Raw genomic sequence first — 20087 nt, 5'->3', positions numbered from 1 at the left:
AGAAAGAGAAAAAAGAATTATCAGAGTGAACTCTTTCTGGAAGACACTCTATATTATGATCTAATATCTCTTGATATGTTACTTCAAATGCAGAGGTGACATATTTAAACATAATCAAGTTGGTTATCTGGGAAACGGAGTTCATCAACTTACCCTTCAGTGATGCTTACATTCGAGTGGGCTTCTATTTAGGCAGACTTGAGTGAACAAGTCCTAAGCAGTTCATCAGTGTAGCCGCTGGAGAGATGGTGTTCAGACTAATGAGACCCAGGGGAGGGTGCGTGAAATAATCCGTGCGAAGTACCCAAGGCTAACATACGGGTCAGCACAGCCTCAAGTGCACTTGAGGATGGCCTCTTACCTGAGATTCCTGAATCTGAGTCAGCTTTTTCTTTTCTTGTTCTTCTTCTTGCTTTTTCTTTTTTTCTTTCTTTTCTTTCTTTTTGGCTGTTTTTAGTTTTTTCTTAATTTCAAACCTGGTTAAAAGATATTTAATTTTTAAAAAGCAATAAAACATATGTAAAGGCTGGTTTCTATCTTGCTAGGAGACAGGAAATAAGTAAGGAAAGGAGTAAAACATTTTGGAACATGAGAGTATCAGACACTCACACAAAAATAATCTCTTGGCTTCCTGAAAGAAACTCCAATGCACCGTAAGTACATTAAAATTGTTGACTGTGTGGCTAGAGAGATGGCTCAGCGATTTAGAGCACTGTCTGCTCGTCCAGTGGACCCAGGCTCGATTACCAGCACCCACATGGCAGCTCACAATTGTCTGTAGCTCCAGGGAGTCTCATACCCTCTTCTGGCTTCTGTGGGCACCAAGTATGCCTGTGGTACACAGACAGACAGGCAAAATACCCATACATATAAGCTAAACTTAAAACAAACAAACAAACTATTCAAAAGCATAAAGGTGGAAGGGATTTGAAAGAAAATATTCAGGTCAGAGATCAGTCATTCACAGCTATATAGTGAGTTTGAGGCCAGCTTCAGATACAGGAGATTTTGTCTAAATAAAGAAAATAATTGTGTATCAAACAAAAATACAGCAGAATACACCCAAATTAACTAAAAATAGACACCAAATATTTGAATATCAACTTTTGTAATAGCATTATTCATAGTGGAAAAAGGGTAAGAACAACTTTAATGGTAACTGAATAAATTCACAAACTGTAGTATATACTTATAATGGAATGCTAGTCAGCTCTAAATAAAAATGAAGTGCCAATATACACTAAATGGATTGATAATCACATATTAAGTTTATGAAAATTACTTTCTAAATTTATGATATTGGATTTTTGGTCAAACTCTTATGCTCTCCACAGTCCAGAAATCCAAACTTTAGAAGTCACGCTTCCTCACCCACAACTCCAGTGCAGTATTCCAAATCCTGTTTTTTTTGTAATACAGGTTACCTTGGAGGCATTCACACTTAAAATGAATGCCTACCACTTTCTGCCGACTGAAAGTTGAACACTCTTGTCTACCATAACTCACCATACTTAATATGGAATCCAGAAGGGACAAAAAGGATCCCTGAGACATTGGAACTAATTGCCAAGGTGCTTCAATTTTCTTCTCAAGATACTAGGTAGACAGGAAAGGAAGCAAGTTCTGGGCACTCCATCACTCAAGAAAAAAGCCAAGTTTAATTTCACCTTTTTGGGAGATGAGATAGAACCCTGAAGCAGCTTCCGAATAAGCTCCTCAGCTTGCACAGCAGCACTGGTGACTGAGCTTGTGTCTTGGGGAAACCATAAAAGCAATTTACACTGAGCCAATCACCAGTCCAACATTTCAGCCTTCTGTTTTATTTAGGACAGTTCACTCTGGAGACCCATGCTGGCTTTAAGCTACAGCTCTCTAGGTGCTGGAATTACAGGTATGTGCTACCAGAGCTGGCCCGTATTGTTTTTGCTAATTAATAAATTGACATCTGAATTCAAGAGCTGGAGAGATGGTTCAGTGATTAAAAGAGCTACTGCACAACCATGCGGTACAGAGAGAGTTCTGATCCCAGCATCCACATAACCGGCCTGTAATTCCAACTCTAAGGGACACAGAGACAGGACGATCACTGGAGCTTGCTGGCTTCCAGCTAAGCCAATAAAACCAGAATCCCAGGGTCAGGGATAAATCCTGACTTAAATGAGAAGGCAGAATACAAGAAGACACCTGACACTCTCCTCTGACTTTAATGTGCACACACAGACATCGAGTACCTACATCCATGCTGTACATACAACATAAAAATCAAGACAAGATTATCATTTTCTCGACAGTTTTTGTCTGGTAGAAATTAAATGATATACTTACTTTATTTTTTACTTAAAAAAATTAATTACATTGGGTGGTGGTGGTGCATGCTTTTAATCCCAGCACTTGGTAGGCAGAGGCCAGCCTGGTTTATAAAGTGAGTTCCAGGGTAGCTAAGGCCACAAAGAGAAACCCTGTCTCAAGAAACCATAAGTAAATAAGTTAAAAATTAATCACATTTTATCTTCTTTGTGTGTTTTGTTTGTTTTTTTGAGACACGATCTCACTATGTAGCTCTGGCTGTTCTGGAATTCACTATGTAGACCAGGCTGGCCTAGAACTCAGAGATCTACCTGCCTCTACCTCCTAAGTGCTGGGATTCATGGCATGTGCCATTACGCCCCGCAAAAAGTTGTTTAAAATAAAAATCAAAAATGGACAGCTCAATAGAAGAAATCTTGTTTAGCATTCCCTAGCCCTGGGTTCCACCATCAGAACCACAAACTAGTGAAAAACCTACTGAATAACACACACTAGTAAAGCTGACAGCACTGAGGGGGCAATAAATGCGGCCCTAAGTGCATTATTGGGTTTCCAGTATATTAACAATCATACTTCAACTGTCAGTTCCTATGACCAGATTCCCTTCAGGTTAGTAAGAGACTGCACCTCAACCCATTGGGAGCTGAAACACTGAAAACTGAAAATGCATTTACTACATCTAACCTACCAAACATCACAATCTAGACTGACTCAAGCATGCTCAAAATCATCCAAATTTTTAATTTATTTAATTATTTATCTTGTGGTGGGGAGAATGTACACGTCTCAAGAAACTGTGGAGGTCGGAGGACAACTTTCAGGAATCAGTTCTCTCCTTCCATCACATAGCATCTGGGGCTCAAACTCAGGCCATCAGGCTTGGCAGCAACTCCTTTTACCCACTGAGCCATCTTGCCAGTTCTTAGAATCTTAACTATTATCACTTGAAAACTAACTTTCACAAAGTCTCCTGGTATTGAAAATTGTAACGAATGAGAAAAACAGAATAATTACATATTTACAGCCTCACACCACCATGAAGCACAGGGTGGAGAGAGTCTTACCTTCTTTTCAACACCTCCCTCTTCTCTATGCGGTTGAAGAGCTCCTGCTCCCTCTCCTTCTCCGTCATCTGCTCCAGTCGGGCCCTGTCTTCCTCATCTCCCATAAGATCCTCTCCATAGCCATCATGGAACTCTTCATCTTCAGACGAGGAGTCTGAGTCTGAGCTGGAAGAGGAGCTGTTGCTGTCAGAATCTGACACTTCACCTGCAAAGGGCCAACATAAGATCACACGATATTATGGTGACCCCAGTGTGACACTTGCCACCCTTTTGCTCTCCCAGATGACACGTCACACAGCCATTCCACGCACCTGGTGTCTCCTTGGTCTATCTTTGGTAAATGCAAAGGATTAGGGAAATTTAGGCTGGGAAAATAAACCACCACATTCTGCTTTTTGTCTTACTATGTAGCACAAGACATCTTCAAACTCTTCCTGCTTCTGCCTCCTGAGTTTAGGGTTTACAGGCCTGTGCCACACACCATATTCATCTTTCAACTCAACTTTGTTACTTTAAAAAAAACAACAAACCTGCAAAAACCACCTGTAATCTAGCTCTACCTGGTGATGCACAACTTTAATCCCAGCACTTGGGTGGCAGAGGCCAGCCTGGTCTACAGAGATAGCTCCAGGGCTACACAGGGAAATCCTGTCTTGAAAACTAAAACAAATAAACAAAAAAACTAGTTTGACTTTTATAATCTCTTTACTTAAGATTCACTTGTTAATACTGCCTACAAAACTTTACATATTTCTCCAGTATCCTTTAATGAGGATTGGCGCCTTTAAATTTCTTAATTTTTAAAAAATTTATTTTACTTTATATGCATTGGTGGTTTTGCCATGGGTGTTGGGTTCCCCGGAACTGGAGTTACAGACAGTTGTGAGCTGCCATGTAGGTGCTGGGAATTGAACCCGGGTCCTCTGGAAGAACCAGTGCTCTTAACACTGAGCCATCTCTCCAGCCCAATTTCTTAATTTTTAATTAACTATTTTTTTCTTACATTTACTTATTTAGTGTGTGTGTGTGTTATGTGTGAGCACCCGTGCACGTGCATGTGTCAGAACACATGAGGATAACCTTTAGAGTCAATAATCTCCTACCATCTGGGGTCCAAGGGATCAAACTCAGTTCTCAGGTTTGATGGCAAGCTTGCCTACTTGATTAGATCTAGAATCACATAGAAACTGAGCTCAGGCACACCTGAGAATATCTTGACTAGGTTAACGGAGGTAGGAAAATCAACTCTAAAAGTGAATGGCACCATTCATTCCATGGATGTAAGTCCTAGATGCACAAAACAAAGAAAGGGAGCTATGAGCCAGCATTAATCTCTCTCTGCTTCCTGATGGCAGATGTAGCAAGTCTCAGCCTCCTGCCATCATGTCTTTCCTGCCATGATGGGCTATTTCCCAAACTTTGTAAGTCAAAAGAAACCTTTTCTCCCTTATTTTACAGCAACAAGAAAAGTTAGCCCCCATCTCACTGTGCAGCCCTGGCTGGCTCAAAACTCTCTACGGAGATCAGGCTGTCCCACCTCTGCCTCACAAGTGTTAGGACCGAGAGTGTTCACTACCATACCTTGCCTACCTCTGGATTCTGTAGTCTGCACCAGCAAAAAGCTGTACCAAAGAGGGAATGCCCTGCCTTGAACATATCAGTCTTTATAGCCATGAGTGACTATGTCTGCTTTTTATTTTTTATTTGCTATTATTATTTTTTAATAATTTATCTTGGGGCTGGAGAGATGGCTCAGAGGTTAAGAGCACTGGCTGCTCTTCCAGAGGTCCTGAGTTCAATTCCCAGCAACCACATGGTGGCTCACAACCATCTGTAATGAGATCTAGTGCCCTCTTCTGAACTGCCGACATACATGCAGACAGAACAGAACACTGTATACATAATAAATAAATCTTAAAAAAAAATTATCTTTATTTTTACTTTATGTGCACTGGGGTTTTGCCTGCACGCATGTCTGTGTTAGGATATCAGATCTTGGAGTTACAGACAGTTGTCAGTCGCCATGTAGGTGCTGGGAATTGAACTTAGGGCCTCTGGAAGAGCAGACAGTGCTTCCAACTGCTGAACCATTCTCCAGTTCTATTTTTACTATTTTTAATTACATGTAAATATATGTGTGTGTATGTGTCTGTGCATAAGTGCAGTGCCTTCAAAGGCCAGAGGATCAAATCCTCTTGCAGCTGGAGTCATAGGTGCTCGTGATTACCTGTGAACCTAACTCAGGTCTTCTGTAAAAGTGTACATGTTCTTAACCACTGAGCCATCTTTCCATCTCAGCCTGCATTGCTTATAAATTGACAATTCTTCATTTGAATGACAGCTGCCACAGGTAACTGACAAACAACTGAAATGTGAGTAGTGCAACTGAGAAACTAAATTTATTATTTTTTTTAATATTTATTTATTTACTTATTATGTATACAATATTCTGTTTGTGTGTATGCCTGCAGGCCAGAAGAGGGCACCAGACCCCATTAGAGATGGTTGTGAGCCACCATGTGGTTGCTGGGAATTGTACTCAGGACCTTTGGAAGAGCAGGCAATGCTCTTAACCACTGAGCCATCTCTCCAGCCCAAGAAACTAAATTTAAATATGAGTTTTATTTCATTTACGTTTACATAGCAACAGTTATCCCCCAACTTGGTTTAGTTGGTTTGTTCTATCAAGAAAGAATTTAGGTTATGAATTTGGCAAGAATATTCCAAAAGTGATTTATGACCTTTGCTATCTCCACCTTCATGGTGCTGGGAATCAAACTCAGGACTTTGAGCATGATAGACAAGTGGCTGCTACCATGCTACAGTTCAACCCCTTTAAAAAAGTGTCACCTTCCCCTCTCCTCTTCACTATGTTAGTCCTGGCCGGGGACCTATGCTGGGTGCTGCTGTAGTTTTTTTTTCTCCCCTGCATTCCCATTTACCTAATGTTTGTCTATGGCTACTGGCACTGATCATTTAGATTCTTGGTTGGTTAGATATTCCCAGATTTCCCTACATAAAGGCCAGTATGTACGAAGCAATGTTTTTAGACCGCATAAACATCTTGTTCCTCACAAACTCAAACCACCCAGGGGATTTTGATAATTATGCATTCTTTTTTACTTTTCTTAGATTCAGAAGTTTGAGACTGGAGGATCACCAGTTCGAAGTTAACCTGAACTAGAGAGAATACAGGCCAGTCTGATACAAATAAAAAAAAACACAAAACAACAAAACAAAAAAGACAGCCTAATGGATATTAAATTATCAGTTATACCAGAATTTGCTTGATTCAATTTGCATAGACCTGGGCTTTAAAACCAGGTTAGGCCCACTCTCTCCCTCCTTCCCTTTCTCTCTCTCTTTCTCTCTCTCTTTCTCTCTCACTCTCTCTCTCTCTGTGTTTCCTTCTTTCCTTTTTTGGGCAAGAAAACACAAAGTTTACCATTCTAGTCCTGGACCAAGTTCAGCTGTCAAACTAGAATTAACAAAAACTGCAAAATTTCTGAACTGTTTTCATGGAAGAATATTTTCTATGGGATTTGGTATGTTTCAAGAATGTCTCTTCTCAGTCAGACCATGAATTATACAGAAAAAAAAGAAGTTCCCTAAGGTTGAGAGGAGACTAATGCAGGGGACAAGTGGTCAAACTACAGCAGCCTCACCAACCCTTCAGTATTACAGATCCAAGGTCACTGAAAGCAACTAAAGTCCCCAGCTCTAAGAGCAGAGGCCCAGTTGACACCCAGGCAGGTCCTCCCGTCCTCACAGCCTCCTCCTGGGCTGGGTGCTGAGCTCACCTTCCTCAGGAGCTGAGCTCTCAGCTGAACTGTCTTTGTCTGAACTGCCTGAGGAGGCAGTTTTGTTGGCTTGTTTCTTCATGGTTCCTTTCTTCTCTATTTTTCTGGCTTTTCCTTTCTTCTTATTTTTATTGCTCCCAAATGTCCACTATAAGGGGGGGAAAAAAGGAAAATTGAAATAGGACTAGGCACTTTTATTTTATTTATTTATTTTTTTTTTTTTGTTTTTTCGAGACAGGGTTTCTCTGTGGCTTTGGAGCCTGTCCTGGAACTAGCTTTGTAGACCAGGCTGGTCTCGAACTCACAGAGATCCACCTGTCTCTGCCTCCCAAGTGCTGGGATTAAAGGTGTGCGCCACCACCACCCGGCGAGGACTGGCACTTTTAATGAGGTGATACATGCTTATAATATCAGTAATCTTGAAGGGAAGGCAGGAGGATTCTGAGCCTGAAGCTCGCCTGGGGCTGCATAGTGAGACTATGTTTTTAAAAACAAACACAAAAGTGAGAAAAAAAACAACTTTTCCTATTTTCTATGATATAGATGGCAGTCATTTCTGAGGGCCGGAATGCTGGGTTAGAGTACACAGGACGGCTGAGCACTCAGGTGGGTCTCAGAAAGACTGAGAACTTTCTACAGAAAAAAAGATAAAAAGCAAAGGGAGAAATGACACTTTTTGGCAACATCAAGGAAGTTGTTAAGTTAGATTGTTAAATCTGAGTAGGAATCTTGTTACAAATCTGGACTGTGAGGCTCCAGAGACAGCTCAATGGTTAAGAGCCCTACTGTCCTTGCAGAGAACCTGATTCAGTCACAGACAGGCACTGTATCACTTTGCTAGCAAGTACAGAGCTAGATTTGGAAAGGAGAACTTAAATACACTGTGGCAATAATGTCCCCTGCTTCCTGTGATTTTATTTATTTTTCCCTGGGTGATGTACATGTACATGGACATGAATACACATGACGGTTGTACATGTACAAGCTAGAGTCCAATGTCAAGTGTCTTCCCCTACTGCTCTCCACGTTAGTGCTTAAGACAGGGTCTCTTACTGAGGCTGGAGCTCCAAGGGTCCACCTGTGCTCACTGCCCCCAGCAGTAGGGTCATGCACCACTATGACACCTGGCTTCTGTGCGGTGCTGGATATCTGAACTCCAATCTTCATGCCTACATAGCAGACACCTTATTGACTGCAGTGTTATAAAGACTGGGGCTGGAGAGATTACTCAGAAATCAAGAGCAGTGGCTGATCTTTCAGGGGAACCAGATTCAGTTCCCAGCATACACACAGTAGTTCACAACCATCTGTTAACTCCAATTCCAGGGAATCCAATGCCCTTTTCTGGCCTCCATGGCACTCAAGTGTTGCACAGACATATATGCAAGCAAAACACCTATATACATTAAAGAAAGGAAGAAGTAGCAACCTGGATTATACTGTAACAATGCTTCATTAGTTCATAAACATGAGATCCTGGACTTCTAAACTTAAGGAAGCTGCATGGGTCATGAAAACAGCAGGCAGCACGTGTTCATGTTTGCAGTGAAAATGTCTTTTGATATTTTAACCTGGCATTCTAGAATGACTTTAGGTGAAAAGGACATGAGTTTTAGTCTACTTCGTGATTTTCATTCTATAAGGAATATGTACTAAATTATGATGATCCTTTCATCACCAGATTATTCAATTTTGCAAACTAAATTTCCTATATCTACTATTTAATAAAAACACAGCATCTCTGCTCTTACTCTATCACGATGAAAAATATGGCTCAGTATATTCATGCTGGGCAATGTTTGTTTTTGTTTTGATAATTCTGGCGAGGTAGCCCACAAAAGTTATATACCCTTATAAGAACCTCGCTCTTACTTCTCCCTGATAAAATATTGAAAATGCTTTGTTTTGTTTTTGGAGACTACATAGCCCAGCTGAACTCAAATTGGCAATCCTCCTGAGTGTTGGGATTACAGGTGTGATATAATTGCCATTTATTTTTCATTTAAAGGGGAATGAAAACAAAATAACTGTACATTCTGAAATAAAATATTATGTGAGTGAATACAGTGACTTGTGTAGGTGAATTTACTTTCTAAACTGTTAGAATTCAAAACACTCCACAATGTTCATTTTCTTTTTCAGTTAACTGAGCTAAAAATTCAACAATTTTCTATGCAGAAAGTTTTAGAGTCAATAATATATATTGTTCCAATGATTCTTGCTACAAGAAATAGCACAAACATGCACACAGTACTTGTTATTTATGTCTCAGTTAGGAACAGTGGACTCCATCCACCTCTTCCAAACTGTCTGGCATGCTGAACTTCTCAACGGAAATAGGAGGCAGTTCAGAGGGTCATGTGAGTCAGAGTAGCTAGGTCTATTTTTGCCTACAGATGTGGGTTTCTAATGTGCAACAGAGCCAAACTCTGGACTCCCAGGGGAGGTGGGCGTTGACCGGAGCAAAAATTACCTAACTGTGAAGTCACACAGTTACCCAGCTGGGAAAGAACTATGAAGTCACCTGGCTTCCTCATCCTTTGCTCTCTCTCTCAGCCTGAGCCTGAGCCCAGCAGCTGCCTCTCATCTGTTGCATATGACACTCCCTGCTTTATGTGGAGGACAAAAACAAGGGTAAAAACAAAACAGAAGACATTTATTTAAACGTTGATTTTACAAGAGGCTTTTTGCTAAATCTGAATGTGAAGGAACATTGGCTGTTTTGCTTCCAACAATTTTCAAAAGATGACAAAGCTGCCCCTTATGAGGTTGACTCAGCGAGCTCTATGACACCAAAGGAAAATAATCAATAACCCAGTATGTGACCCTTTAGGGGAATTAAGAGTATTAAATCTAAAAATAAATTTCTGGGGCCAGTGAAATGGTTCAGTAAGGGCACTTGCTTCCAAGCTTGACAACCTGAACTCAAGCTCAAGAACCCACACAGTGAGAGGAGAACCAGCTCCTGAAAGTTGTCCTTTGACCTCTACATGTGCTATGATTCATACATGCCCACATGAATGCACACACAAAATTCATAAAAAAACTCTTTTTAAAAGCAAAATTTTGGAGGGCTGGAGAGCTGACTCAGTGGTTAAGAGCACTAGCTGCTCTTCCAGAGAACTCGGGTTCAATTCCCAGCACCCCCATGGCAGCTCACAACTGTAACTCCAGTTTGGGGATCTGACACCTTCACACAGACAGACATATATGCAGGTGAAACACCAATGTATATGAAATAAAAATAATTTTTTTTATAAAAAAGCAAATTTTTGGCTGAAGGTGTACTCAGCAGTAGGACATTGACTATCACATGAAATACCCTTTGTTCATGGTGTTCCCAGCACCAGAGTAAGGAGAATCACCTGTATTTTCACTACTCAAAAATAAACACTTAAAATTTGAGAATTTTTGGGAAGATTCAAAGGAGTCCAACAATCAAAGATCTTTTGCCCATGGAGAATATATCCCATTTGCATTACATATACGTTAAAATCTATAAATAAGATATTCCTAGATGTTTTTTGGCCTAAGCACATATTTAAGTATTGTGCAATACTCATTCTCCTAAAACACAGACCTAATAAAGTATAAATGAAGACAGTCAAGACTTTGTGGCACAGATGGTAAAAGGGCTGGGGAAGAAATCAGAGAATCAACACCCTTCACAATAGCCACAAATATCTCGGAGTAACTCTAACCAAACAAGTGGAAGAATGGATAAGGAAAATGTGGTACATTTACACAATGAAGTACTACACAGCAGAAAAAAATAACAACAGCTTAAATTATGCAGGAAAATGGATGGAGATAGAAAACATTATTTTGAGTAAGGTAACCCAGACACAGAAAGACAATTATCACATGTACTCACTCATAGGTGGTTTTTAAACATAAAGCAAAGAAAGCCAGCCTACAAACCACAATCCCAGAGAACTTAGACAACAATGAGGACACTAAGAGAGACTTACATAGATCTAATCTACATAGAAAGTAGAAAAAGACAAGATCTCCTGAGTAAATTGGGAGCATGGGGACCTTGGAGAAGGGTTGAAGAGGGGATGGGAGAGGCAAGGAGGGGAGCAGAGAAATATGTAGAGCTCAATTACTATCAATAAAAAAATAATAAAAAAAGGCTTTGTGGCAAGAAGAAATGATACAGAACTAACTTCCTCCGGCCATTACACTAGAAACTGCGCACCTACCCCTTCAAAGCCCTTATTCTCCTGACTAAGGAGGAGGAAAATGAAATTGTTCATTGCCACTGTATGATAGTAAATGCAGTGAGGGAAAACAGGACAGACTTGATGTTCTGACGTTTTCTTCATTAAGGATGAAGGAAAGAAATGAGTTGACATTTTATGATTTGTTTTGGGGATTGAAGGAGAAACTTGATACCTTTCAAGAATGATCTCTAGGGCTGGAGAGATGGCTCAGTGGTTAAGAGCATTGCCTGCTCTTCCAAAGGTTCTGAGTTCAATTCCCAGCAACCACATGGTGGCTCACAACCATCTGTAATAAGGTCTGGTGCCCTCTACTGGCCTTCGGCATACAAACAGATAGGCTATTGTATACATAATAAATAATAAATATTAAAAAATTAAAAAAAATGATCTCTAGACCCTCAGCGTTATGAGATTTTATATAAACTGGGTGTTTGTCAGGTCGTCTCTCTGTATTTGTTATACTGTTAACACTAACAGTCACGCTGGGCAGTGGTGGCGCACGCCTTTAATCCCAGCACTTGGGAGGCAGAGGCAGGCGGATCTCTGTGAGTTCGAGACCAGCCTGGTCTACAGAGCTAGTTCCAGGACAGGCTCCAAAGCCACAGAGAAACCCTGTCTCGAAAAAAAAAAAGAAAAAAACACTAAAAGTCACAAAAAAAAAGATATATGAGAAGCCACAATTTCTGAACTTCGGTTTTTTGTTCACTTTTTTCCTGAAGATTAAAAGAGTCAGAGGAATTGAAGAAGAGTAAATGCAACTTCATGATAATGTAAAGCCCCTGGTCTGCACTGAACTCTGAGTACAGAGGCCAGAACATCCCCCAGTGAGAGCTACCCAAAAATTACCAAGGAAAGGAGGATCGGGTTGTCAGTCATCTTGCCGCTCTCCTAAGCCTCACATAATACAAGGAAGCAACTACATAAATATGCAACAAAGAAAGCCCAAAGGAAAGGCTAGAAGGAAGACATTTCTTACTTAATAACACAGACTACAGCCTGACTCTCACTGAGGTAATGACATAATGGCAACAGTTAAATAACAAATCAGAAGGTGTGTACTGAAGGTGTGTGGATGTTACAAGCAGCCTGTGACCAGTTTCCGTCCAAACAGTGAAAAGATGGAATTGAACACATGGTCAAAGTGGTTGCTTCAGACTTGGGTAACCTCAAGATACTGAGTATTGTGAATATTTGGGAGGCAGGGGAACAAAGACACTTCAAGAGTTCAGACAACATCTCTAAGAGGCAAAAATACTTATATGTAAAGGTCTTGGGACCCAGAGGAGAAACCATTCTGGCTCTTTGAGCTATTTTTCTCCCTTGAGTCACAATCTCATGTAGCCCAGCCTGGTCTCAAATTCATTACATAGCCGAGAATGAGCTTGAACTTTTGATCCTCCTGCCTCATATCCCACAAAGGGATTATAGGCATGGGTCTCCATGCTGGTTTTGAATTGAATTTTTATGTGAAATAAAAATATTTCAAGTAAATAGTGTTCAAGAATAATAGCTAGGCTAGTAACAAACAGTGCTGGAATTGGGTCAAAAGAACTGGTAAAGAGCTAAGTCTTTAACCTGAGACTGTTTTCTTATCTGTAAAATACAAATAACACATTGAGTTGACTGCTTACTATGGGTAACACGAGACTTAAAGGAGACAGAGTAAGAAGGTGGTTTCAATCTCATCAGAAACCATGCTCTGGCTGTGTAGAGTTCAGTGGGTAGAGTGCTAACTTAGTACACAGGAAGCCCTGGTTTCCAGCAGATCATAACTGTAGACATGAAGATCAGAGGTTCAACTCAGACTGGAGAAATGGGTAGTGAGTTAAGAGTATACACTGCTCTTGCAGAGGACTTGATTCCAGCACCGACATCAGGTGGTCCACTGTTCTCTGTTGCGTACAGTTCCAATGTCTCTAGACTCTACCAGAACTGCACTCACATGTATATAACACAGACACACACACACACATAACACACACACACACACACACACATCATTTTCAAAACAATGTTCAAGTTCATTTTTGGCTACAGAATGAGTTTGAAGTCAGCTTCAGACATATTAGAGCCTGTCTCAAAAAAACGAAACAAACAGCAGGGAGTGGTAGTGCCCAAATTTAATCCCACCATTCAGGAGGCAGAAGCAGAGGCAGAGGAAGGCAGCTCGGTGAATTTGAGGGCATACTGGACTACACAGCAAGTTCAAGGACAGTCAGGGAAACCCTGTCTCCAAAACAAAACAAAACTCCTGTTCTACATAAACGTAATACACTACTCTATGTTGGAAAAGAAAATCAAAACTTCCATTGAGGCTCTTTTTCTCCCTCCTTCTCTTCTTTCTTGGGCTGAAGTCAAAGCAACTGTCAGAGGGCTTCTGTATTTGCTGTTACAAATCCTGACAGTGACCAAACCAACAAAGGTATTTGAAAGAGCATGACTTCTGAAGTTGTTTTTTATCCCCCCCCATCCTGAATACAGAAAATGAGTTGAACAATAAATGCAACAATATCAGTACCAAACACATAAAGAAGGCTGGTGGAATAGCTCAGTGGTTAAAGGCGTTCATTGCCTAATTTGACTTTGATCCCTAGTGTCCACATGGTGAATGGAAGTTGTCCTATGATTCCATAATGTATCATAATGTATACACATACACACACATTAAATAAACATCATAAATTTTTAAAGAACATGAAGACTAGCTAAGTTTTTTCCTATTTCTATTGGGTTGTTTTTTGTTTTTTGAGACAGGGTTTCTCTGTGGCTTTGGAGGCTGTCCTAGAACTAGCTCGGGTAGACCAGACTGGCTTCGAACTCAGAGAGCAGCCTGCCTCTGCCTCCCGAGTGCTGGGATTAAAGGATTAAAGGCGTGCGCCACCACCACCCAGTGATCCTACTTCTATTGTATAATTAATCAATGTACTGTATTTTATAAATCTGGTAATCACAAAAGAAGCATAAAGAAAATACCTGCACTAAATCAGAAAAATTTATAGTCTAGTTATAGAGACAAAACCACAAGTGGAACAGAAGTGAATCAGAGATATGTAAAATATAATTAATACTATTTGGTAGGAAGTAATGAGGTCTTTATTGGATGTATATGCTAATCATTATTATCTATATGGTAAAACAAGAACAAAATGCTCTCGTTCATTTTTATTTGAAATTAAAAATTGTATCTTTTTCCAAGTAGTCTACTTTTGTTGTTGAGATAGGCTCTCTAATATGCATGCCAATCTGGCCTTGAACTCTTGACCCTCCCCTGCCTTTAGCATTCTGAAAGCTGGGATTATGTGCATGTACCATGTACATGGCTCTATTAATTTTCTTCTGTTAATACATTCATAGAGATACCCAGAGATTATAGAGTGTAATTAGAGGTACAACTAGATTCAAGGGAAAAATTAGGTGGATTAAAAGAAAGAGAAGGTTGGACGGGAGGGAGATCAATAGCAAGAAGAGGTCAGAGTCTAAAGAGGAGGGTACAGGCACAAATACAGCTCAGAAAGACTGTGGGAACTCTGGAAGAGAAGATACAGGAATGACAGGTGCATTTGCTCCTCAAAACTATTGGAAGGAAGTCTACTCATGACATCTTTAAGATGGCAACTCTCTTTAGACCTAGTAGCAAACGCCTACAATCCCAGCACTTGGGAGGTGACAGGAGGACCAGAAGAATCTAATGTTCCCTTCTGGCCTCTTCAGGCACTGGCACTCACATGCACATGCCCACGCACAGATATACAATTAAAAATAAACTTTAAAGGGCTGGAGATGGCTCAGGGGTTAAGAGCACTGCCTGATCTCCCATAGGTCCTGAGTTCAATTCCCAGCAACCACATGGTGGCTCACAACCATCAGTAATGAGATCTGGTGCCCTCTTCTAGCTTGCAAGGATACATGCAGGCAGAACACTATATACATAATAAATAAATAAGTCTCAAAAAAAAAAAAAGAAACAAAAAAACAAACAAACCTTAAAGGGCTAGAGAGATGGCTCAGTGGTTAAGAGCACTGGCTGCTCTTCCAGAGGCCTTGAGTTCAATTCCCAGGAGGCTCAGGAGTTTAATGCTTCCCCAACTACATAGTGAGTTCCTGACCAATCAAGACTACAGAGGAAGACCCTATCTCAAAACAAACAGTAACAAGATTTTTCTGTATTGTTTATGCATTAAAAAAAAAAACACTCAAAAAATCAAATTAACAGTTCAGAGGCCTCACAAATTTTTTAATAGATCAGGTAATTTTATTGAGGCAAATTACAGTCCTTGCATTGGAAAAAGAATAAGCATTTACTACCTCTTACTGTGGGAAGCAGTCGTTTGCTGAATTATTTAAGACTAAGAGAATATTACTATAGTCAATCATAATGGAAACAGTCTCAATTTATATACAAGGAGAACTGGTAAATACTGTTCAGATGTTAATTAAACCTTAGTTTAATAAATAAACATTTTAAAATGTGTTAGAAGTATTCTCCTAGACTGTAGAACAAGAGACTGAACAGAGAGCAATGTCTCTCTCCAGGAAATCACTATGGTGAAAAGTCCTTTATGTCAAATGAGAACATCCGCTGCCGCCCATCTTCCACCGTGCTTCACTGGGCATTTGTGAAAAGTACCCTGGCCTAGACACATGAACAACTGTTTGGTTTGTCTTTTACCTTCCTCTGAAGTTAATGCCAGCACTTTGAGGGAGGGCAAATCAGTCTTCCTAGAGAAAGCATTGTGTTTCACAGTACTGACCATAAAATAAATACAGCATCTGCTTTTTCTGTACCACCTTTCTTCTGAGACTGGACCTTGTCTAAGTGGCCTTGATCCTTCTGCTTCAGCTTCCTGAATGCTGAGATTATAGGGATGTACCACATGCCTGACTTAGAATTTGTTTTCTAATGTTAAAGCAGTATTTAAAAGATGACCTTTAAAAAGTAACTAAAGGCCAGGCAGTGGTGGCGCACGCCTTTAATCCCAGCACTTGAGAGGCAAAGGCAGTGGTTCTCTGTGAGTTCGAGGCCAGCCTGGTCTACAGAGTGAGTTCCAGGGCAGGCTCCAAAGCTACAGAGAAACCCTGTCTCAAAAAAACAAACAAACAAACAAACAAACAAAAAAAGTAACTAATGTTTGGTCCTTTCACAGTAGAAAATGGCCACCAGGTAATGTGTACAATTCAAGCTTTGCTTACACAATTTCTTTTCCCTACTAAGTTCTTGTAGGTCTCAGGTTATAGGTGTTAGTTTTAGGAAGCATCTTCATTAAATGCTTGCCAACCACACAGGCCTGGCTCCTCAACACCCACCTCATCATCACTGTCCGACGTCTCGGAGTCTGACGAGGCTGCAGGCTGACTCACAGGAGGCTCCTTCTCCTCAGAGTCACTGCGCTTCCGCTTTGCCAGGGACAAGAGCTCCTAATTGGGTAGAAATAGTCACATCAGTTGTGCTCAACAGAAAAGTGCCCACCTTGATCTCTTCATGCCTGTGTTCAACTTAGTACACCCATGAGCACTGAGAAGATAGGAGACCAGAATTCATGGTGCAAAACTGAAGCTTCAAAATCTGCCCTCCCACTCCTCGTTAGTATAGTGGTTAAAAAAAAAAAAAAACAAAAAACCAACAACAACAACAAAAAACAAAACAAAATCTGCCCTCCCGGGCTGGAGAGACAGCTCAGTGGTTAAGAGCATTGCCTGCTCTTCCACAGGTCATGAGTTCAATTCTCGGCAACCACATGGTGGTCTGGTGCCCTCTTCTGGCCTGCAGACATACATTCAGACAGAATATTGTATACAGAGCTGGGCGGTGGTGGCGCACGCCTGTAATCCCAGCACTCGGGAGGCAGAGGCAGGCGGATCTCTGTGAAGTTCGAGGCCAGCCTGGTCTACCAAGGGAGTTCCAGGACAGGCTCCAAAGCTACAGAGAAACCCTGTCTCGAAAAACCAAAAAAAAATATATATATATATTGTATACATAATAAATAAATAAATATTAAAAAAAATCTGCCCTCCCTTGAGGAGTGAAACAAACAGAAAATGGAACTTTCAGATTCCTCTCTACACTGTTGAGTACTGACCACTGATACTGAATGGTATTATGTTTGCAAAGGCAATCTGCTTCATGTTTCAAATGGTAGAGAGTCAATATACTGCAAGAATTTTTTATTGTAGTTCATGGTAAATTTTTGCAATTATGGCTATTCTATTTAATAAGCCCATAAACTATACATTTCTGGGGTCATTTTATATTTTGAAAATGTAAATTATAAAAAAGGAGGTTATCTTTCTGATGTACAGTCCAGGGCCCCACAGTAAGTAGGACACGTGCTAGCTAGAGCTCTGATCTGACAATGCCAATACTCCCATTCACTATCTATACCCTGTCCTGGTGATTAAATACAAGGAGGGGAGTTGTCCATTGTCACATGGTTTCCAATTACTTCTCCCATATTCTCAGTCCGGTTGTTCAAAACCATGACCAAGGGTCACTTGCTCTACTCTCTGCAATCACACCACCAGTTGACATTAGACTGTTCTTACTAAACAGCAGGCACTTTTCTCTGCATCTGACACTTGCTCTTCACCATAACTCAATACAAACTATCATCCCATTGAGAGATAAAGAAGTGCCTGGTGGGTTGGTGAGATGGCTCAGTGCCTGCTTCAAAAGCCTGATGACCTGAGTTTGGTCCTCAGAACCCATATTAGCGTGGAAGGGAAGAACAGATTCCAAGAAGTTGTCCTCTGGCTTCTGCACATACATCAGCCCATACACACATATACACGCACATGCATCATACATACACACAAAATTTTACACAAGCATCACACTTTTTTTCAAAAATCTATTTTTATTTTACATGCATTGATGTTTTTCATGCATGTATGTGTGTCTGTGTGAGGGTGTCAGATCACCTGGAACTAGAGTTGCAGACAGTTGTGAACTGCCGTGTAGGTGCTGGGAATTGAACCCAGAGCCTCTGATGAACATCAGTGCCCTAACATACTCAGCCACCCCTCTAGTGCTTACACACACATTTTTTTTAAAGATTTATTTATTTATTACGTATACAACACTCTGCCTCCATGTATGTCCGCACGCTAGAAACAGGCACCAGATCTCATTACAGATGGTTGTGAGCCACTATGTGGTTGCTGGGAGCTGAACTCAGGTCCTCTGGGAGAGTAGCCAGTGCTCTTCACCACTGAGCCATCCCTCCAGCCCCTTACACACACATTTTTTAAGGCAGTATGTGGAGCAGAAGAGGTTAAGTCCTGTCCCTAAGCTGTATAATGTACTTAGTAACAGGAGTACATGAGAGTACAGGACTTAAACCTGGCAGCAGAATCCTGGCTCCTAATGTAGCCATGATTTACTAGTCTAAAACATTTCCTACTGTGCCAGAGAGAGTGCAGTTAATCAATACTGACAGGAGCAACCCTTGATGACTGCAGTGCTATGCAATTAGAAGTGAAGTGCAGGACAGATTTTAAAGCAGACTGTTACAAAGCATCTGTTTTCTTCTGCCAGTCTCCTGCTATTTTAGGAGTACTGTCCTTCCTTGGCCAGGATGAGAAAATGACCTTCTGAGATTAACAGCTGGCATGCTTCTTCTTCATAAGCGGTCATAAGATGTCTGCCACTCTTCTCATGTCATTGGAAACCAAGTACACCAGATCCTGAAAAGGTTAAAGGTAACTCCTACAGACCAAATGTATATTATGACAATGAAGTATTTATGCTTAATGGTTAAAAAAAAATAGCTGGGAGTGGTCACGCACACCTTTAATCCCAGCACTTGGGAAGCAGAGGCAGGCAGATCTCTATGAGATGGTCTGGTCTACAAAGTGAGTTCCAGGACAGCTAAGCTTACAGAGAAATACTATTTTTTTAAAACTAAACACACAACACACAACACACACACACACACACACACACACCCCAAGGTAAGAAATAGCAAATACATACAGGTTAACACTACCAGCCAGGCGGTGGTGGCGCACGCCTTTAATCCCAGCACTCGGGAGGCAGAGGCAGGTGGATCTCTGGGAGTTCGAGGCCAGCTTGGTCTACAAGAGTTAGTTCCAGGACAGGCACCAAAGCTACAGAGAAACCCTGTCTCGAAAAACAAAAAAACAAAAAAACAAAAAAAAAAACTACCAAAATCAAGACACAGGACCCCAGCATCACTCCAAATTTCCTCCTCCTTTCCCGGAAATCACTGTCATGTTTCCCACTCCTACAGATTTCCCCATTAGAGACTGGTATGAGAATGGAATCACATGGTCTTGCAGCCTCTTTGAGAGTGGTTTTTGAGTTTCTGTTCTCTTCTTCTACCACGTGGATCCTGAGGATCAAAATCAGATTATCAGGCCTGGCAACAAGTATCTTTAATTGCCAAGCCATTTCACTGGCATGAATATGGCTTGATTTAATATTTACACATCTGACATTCATCCATGTTGCAACAAGTAACAGTAGCCTTTCCCTTTTTAAAAAGATTTTAACTTTTTAGATTTATTTTATATGTATGAGTGTTTTGCCTGTATGTATGCATGCATATCAAATGGGTGCTTAAGGAGATCAAAAGAGGACCTTGGATTCCCTGGAACTGGAGTTATAGATAACTAGATATTTACAGATAGTTATTGGGAACAGAATCCAGGTCCTCTGCAAGAGCAACAAATGC

General features: G+C 40.8%; 1 protein-coding gene across 1 annotated transcript in view; it reads right to left on the bottom strand.

Annotated features, from left to right (window-relative positions):
• Positions 1–20087, bottom strand: part of Rtf1 (RTF1 homolog, Paf1/RNA polymerase II complex component) — a 61386-nt gene that overhangs the window by 26895 nt on the left and 14404 nt on the right. The window contains exons 2-5 of the mRNA XM_005364281.1: positions 16702–16812; positions 7172–7319; positions 3372–3576; positions 362–476 (exon numbers count right to left, since the gene is read on the bottom strand). Coding sequence (XP_005364338.1) covers positions 362–476; positions 3372–3576; positions 7172–7319; positions 16702–16812 — 579 coding nt within the window. The remainder of the gene's footprint in view (positions 1–361; positions 477–3371; positions 3577–7171; positions 7320–16701; positions 16813–20087) is intronic.

The sequence above is a fragment of the Microtus ochrogaster genome (assembly GCF_000317375.1).
Source record: "Microtus ochrogaster isolate Prairie Vole_2 chromosome 14 unlocalized genomic scaffold, MicOch1.0 chr14_random_1, whole genome shotgun sequence".
In the NCBI taxonomy this organism is placed as follows: Eukaryota; Metazoa; Chordata; class Mammalia; order Rodentia; family Cricetidae; genus Microtus; species Microtus ochrogaster.
Note: the sequence above shows the minus strand (reverse complement) of the source record. Positions and strands in the feature narration are given on the sequence as shown.